Raw genomic sequence first — 7,077 nt, 5'->3', positions numbered from 1 at the left:
CTTCCAGACCTGCAAGCTCCATTCACGGTAAGCGCCCCATACAGATGTGCCATTTTTTATCTTTTATACCATATTTTTACTGTGCTATTTCTGTTTTGATATGTCTAAATATACAAATACTGTTGTGTCACAGTTGCCTCCAGTACTCAGGACAGTGACATGCTGCACAGCTTTGCAGCCGAGGAGCACCAGGCTAACCACAGAGCCTCGGTGTGCAGCCGGCTACCAGCTAGGTTCGTAAGTACACTCTACGAAGTTCACACAACAAGGAAATCGCCTGATGACGCAGCTTTCTGAGAATATATCCCCATTGTTGAGCACAGGTGATTGAATTTCTTATCATAACTCATAATATCACAGATTCTAATCTTCGAGCTCAGCCACCAGAACACCCACTGTCTAGAGGATGACACTGACTTGTCACGGGGCTAGGGAGTGGCAGAGTCAGGATCAGAATCAGGATCTTACCGGGCAGTCGCTCAAGTCAGGGCTCGTGGCCAGTTGCTACTCTGCCCTCCACTAGTCCACAAGGACGTGACTGGTCATCTCTGTAGACACAGGGACCAGCAAAGGGCCAGACACTTAACCCTAGTCTTTGCTGAGCCAAAGAATGAAAATGAGTACCCACAAACCTCCAGTATATAGACTGTTTTTATAACTGCATGAGATATGAGTGAAACCAATAGAAAATTATCAACATGTCCTCAGGAGTCACAATAAAATGAATGGCAACAAGTGCTTGAATCAGCGTGACCAACTACAACCTTCGTATCGTGATAACTGGAGATCCAATTAAAAATGTGAGAACTTAGTACAAGTCTGGTGCGGACACGTTTTCGTCCCTGTTGGGTAAGTACCTAGGAGTGGGAGTACTGGGTTGAAGGGTAAGTGTATGGCAACTTTAGAAGAAACCACCAAAATGCTTCCAAATTGGTTGTACCATTTTGCCCTCTTGTCTGCAACGGATGAGAATTTCAGCAGCTCTGCAACCTTGGTGCTTGCCGATGTCAGCCTTCTTTGGCCACTCGAGTGGACGGACAATGGTGTGGCCGTGTCTCACTGTGGCTTTGTGTTTCCCTCATGAAGATGATGGTCGAGCATCCTTCTTGTACTTATTTGCCATCTGTGTATCTCCTTCTGGGAAGCTTCTGTTGTTTGCAGTTTTATTACACGGTTGAATGAGTTCTTTACCTGTTCTGGATAGAAGTCCTTTATCAGATATGTGTTTTCATAACCTCTCAGTCTGGGGCTTGCCTTTCGTTTTCTTAATGGAGTCTCCCAGAAAATTAATTTTCTTCAGGTTTGAGGTGCAATTTACACAGCACCCTCTTTAGGTGTAGAGGTCTCTGAATTCTACCACCCAATCAAGACATGGAATATCGCCATCTCTGTCCCCACATTCCCCCACGCTCTCTTCTCCTCTGGCAGGTCTGGTTCTGCAGCTCTTTAGCAAGCTCTGGGTGCTTTTATGTTGCGAATTCTCTTTACCGTGTGGGATGCGAAACGCATCTGGGTCATCTTTGCACCGTGACTCATAAATTCCAGGGTAACAGGAAAAGGCCCATTAAACATCCCGTTACACACAGCTCTAATAAAACCGGTAATAATAACACCAAAACGCTCATCTAGCGCTTGCCAGGGACCACTCTCATTCTCCACTTACGCTAACTCATGTGACCTCACGTGCAGCCCGCCCCGGGAGGCACGATCACGATCACTGCCCGCCTTCCGGCTGCGGCACTGAGGCCCAGAAGAGGTGGACCGCCTCCGCCCTCGGGGCCGCCTGCCGCGGAGGACAGGCCGGGGAGACGCGGCCCGCAGAGCCGTGCGCTCGGCCGCCACTCAAGACGAACAGGGTCCGCCCGTGGCCGGGAGGGAGGCGCGGGCCCACGACCCGGAGCCCCGGCGCCCGCTCACCCCCGGCCGGTCCGGGACACCCAGCGTGGGCGCTCGGGAGGCCGGCGCGCAGGCCGGCAGAGGGAGCCGGGCCCACGCGCCCCGCCCGGGCCGCGCCGCCGCCCCAGGGACCGAGGCGCGTGCCAGGGCGGGCTGCGCATGCGCGTGCGCACGGCGGGCGCGGCGCGGCGTGTGCACGCGAGCCGGGGGCGGGCGGCGGCCGGGGGCGCATGCGCACCGGGGCGCCGAGGCTGGAGGCGTGCCCGGCTCAGGAGAGCGGTGCGGTCGGCCCAGTCTGCTTCTCGCTGGCGGGCGCCGTAAGCATCAGCGTCCCCGCAAGTTCCCACTTCGGCTGCGGGAAGCAGAGTGTGTGCAGGGAACGGAACGCTCGGCTCCGCGGCGGGGAGTTGCAGATAGAAGGAGCTCGGTCCGCAGGAGCGCGGTGGCGGCGGTGCGGAACTGCCGGCGCCGGCCCCGGAGCCCCCCGTGGTTTCTTAGGCCCGCCGTCGCCGGCTGTGCGGGGTTTTGTTTAACTGTTGGTGAATAAGACTTCTAGTCCGATGGTCCGGGTCCCAGCCCTGCCCACCCCCTGGCTTTGAGCCAGGCACGTCTTATTCCTGAGCTCTTTATTCCCATTGTTACAGCGGGCAGGGTGCGCCGCTGTTCAACACTGCACTTGTTAAATCGAAGGAAACAGCCTGGCCTGTGGCTGACTCACGCGCGTGCTTGCAGCGGGTGCCACGGCCTGGGCCTGGCCTGGCTCACCTGCGGGGGGCCCAGTGAGGGACCAGACCTTGCAGTGAAAGGGGTAGCGTTGAAAGTGCGGTAGAGGACAGAGTGGAGGCCAGGCGTGAGTTCTGCGTGGCAGGAGGGGGAGTCCGCGCAGGTTCCACCCAGGAGATGACCTCTAAACTGGGCCTTGAAGATGAGGTGGCAGTGGGCCGCTCCTGGCAAAAGGGATGCCTGAAAGCCTGCACGGGCCATCGATGTGTCTGGAGAGTTCTGAGAATGGCTGCCAGACCAGTGTTGGGCCTGTGGGTAGACAGTAGGTGGGCTTGGAGGGGGACAGGGGGAAAGAGTGTGGAGGACCCCCAGTGCCCCTGCAAGTGGTGAAAAGCTGCAGAGGGTCCTCAGGCATGGAACTAACAACAGATGTGTGTTTCAGTAAAGCGACTCTGGCAGGAACCAGATAGGAATTGTATTTGTACAAAGGGGATGTTGGAGGAAGGAAGTTAATTTCAGCCCGGGGAGTGCAGTGGGGATGGAGATGGAAGCAGGATTTAAGCAGGATTTCAGAGAGATTTTGGAGATAATCAACAGGCGTCACTGGCTACCCATCACAGCTGAATCTAAGATGACTCCTAGTTCTGGAGAACCAGGGGGACTGAGTCATTAAGACATTTGAGTTTCTGTGAAGTGCAGACCTTGTGCCAGGTGCTCAGCATCCGAGATAAAAAAGACCTAGTCTCTGCCCTTAAGGCGTTTGTTGTTGAATCCAGGAGGTGGATGCGTAACTAGGTGATTATATCTCTGTACATGTGGTGACGAGCATCACGTGTCCCTGCCTGAGCCTGAGGTGGGGTTGGGGCAGGGAGGGCTTCCCGAAGGAGGGAGGCCTGAGCGTCAGGGAAACTGGAATTGCCAGGCAATATGAGCATCTGAGGCACAGAAAGTGTGTGAGCAGGAAGGCCAGGCCGTTTGTGATGTGTTTGGAGAGTTAGAAGCAGACACTGGAGTGGAGAGGATCTCATCGAGCCAGGTGCTGGCGTGTGAAGTGGGAGGTAGAGCTTGAGTTTTATTCTCAAGGGTGTGGGGAGCCATGGCAAGGCTTTACTTGCAGGAGAGCTCATTCAGATTTGGCTTGGGAGGGCTTAGCCTGGGTGCATTGTAGGGAAAAGCTCAAAAGAGGAGAAGCTTGTAGGGAAGGGCGTGGCAGGAAGTGCTGGGGAGCCAGAGTCGGGGGCTGAACCTGGACAGTTCAGCAGGGCCAGGGCAGGAGCAGGGCCAGCGTGGGGAGTACAGGAAGGAGACTGGTGGAGGGGCAGTGGAGGCGGAGTGGGGAGGGTGGGTGCATGGGGCCTTGGGGACATCCCAGTCAAGATACCTAATGGCAGTTTACTAGCTAAGGCGACTGGCAGTTGACTTAACCTTGGTAAGCTTGTCTCCTCACGTGCAACGTAGGGATGGCAGTACCTACCTCATAATGCTGGGGTGAGTCACTCGACAAGATATTTACTTAGCACTTTCCAGTGTTCTGGGTGCCAGGGATTCAGCTGGACTGCTGCAGTGTAAAAGACACAGGCAATACAAGTAAAGGTAAAAATATAAGGCCCAATTAGAGGTGCAGATTTGGCTATGGTCCACATCAAATCTCCCAGAAGAGCATGGCGTGAGTGAGCATTCCCCAGTTGCTGGGCAAGGTGGAGGCTGCATGATGACAGGGTGCTGGCCAGCAGGGATTGCACTGAGGTGTGTCTGAACGGCCTTGGCAAGGCTGTCTTTAAAATGATGGTTTCGCACTGGGTGATCCCCAAGCTCTTCCTTGGTATTGTAACTTCCAGTGATCACCCGTGTGCCTCTGTGTCTGTGCAGAGAGGAGCTGGCTCTCGGAGTTTAATGGTGTGGATGCAAACTACCAGGAGTCTCATGGGAGGAACCCAGGCCCATGGGGCTTTGCCAGGAGCCTGCCTTCTCTCAACATCCAGTGAGTGTTTTCAAAGTATCGTGTGTTTGCTAGGTGCGTAAGAGTGGAACAGCAGCTTTTATTGTTTGTTATTGCCGCTTTTCAGAGTAGGCTAATTGTTATCGCATTTCATAGCTGAGATTAAGGCATGATGCTATTAGGTACCTTGTCAGAGGTTCCACAGCCATCTGAAGGACTTTTTCTTTCCCTCGACTATCTGAACTGTATCCCAGAAGGATTTCATAGTTCCGGTCAGAACAATGTAAATAACAAATTAATGTTTTTTTTAATAAAGTAGCAATAATGGTTTATCTGAAGTTAATTTATAAATAACTTTGGAGTTTTTACTCATAATTTTTAACCAAATTTGAAATCTTCAAAGGCTAATAAAAATAGTTAATATTTGTTGAATGCTTCATATGTATTTTCTCATTTAATCTTCACAGCACCCTCATGAGCTCGGTGTGACCATCCCGTTTTTACTGATGGTGGGATTGAGTGAGGCGGAGCGAGGTTAGAGCGACTCGCGGCCCTGGGAAGGCCGAAGCCCCCTGACCGAGTGTGTCGCTTGCTGGTCCTGGCCTTGGAGACTCAGGCGTGCTGGTGCGGAGACGGAGCATGGGGGCGACTGGGGGAGTCTCGGGCGCTGCTTGGAGCGGGGAGCTGACGGGCAGGGAAGGCTGGGCGGCTGGTTCAGCACAGGCCACCGCGGAGGGACGCTCAGCCAACGTGGGCCTCTCAACAGGGTTCCATGCGGTGGCCTGCTCAGTGCATCCGGCCCGGAGAGTTGGCTGGAAGCAGCGTGTGATCTGGTTTGGTAAGTGGATAAGGCGTGGGCACTGATAAAGCTCTTAAGTTTATTAGTGGGCTTTTTTAAAAAAGCTTTCCTGTGCTTTTAAATATTGACTCTGTTGCTTCAACCTGTTTTCCTTTGGACACGTATGTGCCTTTGGCATATGAGAGTCCCCTGAGGGTGCCGGTGAAGATGTGTGCCACGAGCCCACACTGCCTCCACAGTGGTGGCTGCCAAAACGAACAGCTGTGAAATGACTTGTGAGTTGGGATAAACATATTTGTCCCTTTTTGTCATACAATCAGCAAGTGCTGGCAGTGCCTGCTTGTAACTGCGATGGACCCTCCCTACTATATTTCTTTGGAAGTGGGCATGGAAACCATGGCATCGTTTGTTTTCTTTGGGGTCCAGGTTCGGAGCCTGTCCCCATTTTCGGGCAGGCCTTGGCTCCTCAGCCTCCGCAGGCTCGGGCCTTCCTGTTTTTGTCGTTCTCCGTTTGCTTCGTAGGCATGCTTTGTGTAGGGGAGAAGAACGCCCGTAAAGGAAGCGTCCCAGAGGGTGACCAGGTGCACAGTTCAGCCAAGTGGGTGACTCGATGGGACGTGTCTCTTTGTGTTTGTTCAGGTCGGGAAGGGTGTGACAGCGTGCTGGAAGAGATTCGGCTCCCAGCCAAATAACTTTACCACCTGAAGTCCTGGGCGGCTGTGTCGAGGGCCCTGCTGAGGCTGCCTGAGGACCCGAGCGCGTGGCCCACAGAGCCCCGCACGGTGCTCGCTGCGGACAGCGTGCTGCCCGGTCGTTGTGTGTGCGCCTCTGGGTACATGCACAGTGTTCCCCCTGTATGTGCATTTATGTGCGTAAAAGTATAGCTACGTGCTGAAGTTTTTATGAGTAAAAGGAGAAAAAAGGGGCCGGCCTGGTGGCGCAGCAGTGAAGTTCGCATGTGCCACCTGGGTGCGGACATGACACCGCTCGGCAAGCCATGCTGTGGCAGGCGTCCCACATATAAAGTAGAGGAAGATGGGCATGGATGTTAGGGCATCTTCCTCAGCAAAAAGAGGAGGATTGGCAGCAGATGTTAGCTCAGGGCTAATCTTCCTCAAAAAACAAAAAAAGAAGAAGAAAAAGGGTATGAGGGGGTGGGTAGAAAAGATGGCAGCACGCTGGTGGTAATTGAAGCTGGATGATGGCCACATGGGAGTTCCGTCTACTCTTCTCTCTGCTTCTGTGTACATTTGAAAATTCTAAAATAAAAAGGTCTAAAGATATGTAGAGTATTTAAACATTTGTTTAAGCCTTTGATCCGCTCTCTACCCTCTGCGCCCAGCCTTGCCCAGACGCTGTGCTGGGCGTCTGGACGCTGTGACTATTCTCTGCTTTCACGGCGCTCAGAGCTGGGGGGCAGACGTTAATCTAACATCACAGAAATACTGGATTTCAAACAGAGAGGAATTCTTTGAAGCACGGTGACAGGGTATTATGGAAACCTTGAACAGCGGAAGCTGTTAGGGGGAGGGTCAGAATAAGCACGGAAGGATTAAGGACCGAGCTGAAGTCTAAAGCATGACTAGGAATTAACTGGGCACTGTGGGGCAGAGGGAGAAGGAGAAGAGAGTTCCAGAAGATGGGGCTCTCCTGTGCAGCACCCAGGACCTGAGGCGGGTCAGGATGCTGGAGCCCAGGGGGTGGGGAGGGTGGCTGGGAG

General features: G+C 53.6%; 1 protein-coding gene across 1 annotated transcript; it reads left to right on the top strand.

Moving 5' to 3' along the window:
• The first annotated feature begins 280 nt into the window (after positions 1–280).
• On the top strand, positions 281–6,640 carry LOC102149136 (uncharacterized). The gene is made up of 6 exons (XM_070275925.1): positions 281–323; positions 1,746–2,435; positions 4,489–4,600; positions 5,026–5,182; positions 5,325–5,396; positions 5,997–6,640. The coding sequence occupies exons 1-4, from the start codon at positions 281–283 to the stop codon at positions 5,045–5,047; spliced, it is 867 nt and encodes a 288-aa protein (XP_070132026.1). The 3' UTR covers positions 5,048–5,182; positions 5,325–5,396; positions 5,997–6,640.
• The last annotated feature ends 437 nt before the right edge of the window (positions 6,641–7,077 follow it).

Source organism: Equus caballus, chromosome 8 (genome assembly GCF_041296265.1).
Source record: "Equus caballus isolate H_3958 breed thoroughbred chromosome 8, TB-T2T, whole genome shotgun sequence".
Lineage (NCBI taxonomy): Eukaryota > Metazoa > Chordata > Mammalia > Perissodactyla > Equidae > Equus > Equus caballus.
This window is presented reverse-complemented; position numbering and strand designations above follow the sequence as displayed.

Coding starts and splice junctions, on each gene's coding strand:
- LOC102149136 (XM_070275925.1), top strand. CDS start 281: ATGACGCAGCTTTCTGAGAATATATCCCCATTGTTGAGCACAG. Junction 2,436..4,488: donor GGGGTTTTGTTTAACTGTTG/GTGAATAAGACT, acceptor GTGTCTGTGCAG/AGAGGAGCTGGCTCTCGGAG. Junction 4,601..5,025: donor CTGCCTTCTCTCAACATCCA/GTGAGTGTTTTC, acceptor TAATCTTCACAG/CACCCTCATGAGCTCGGTGT.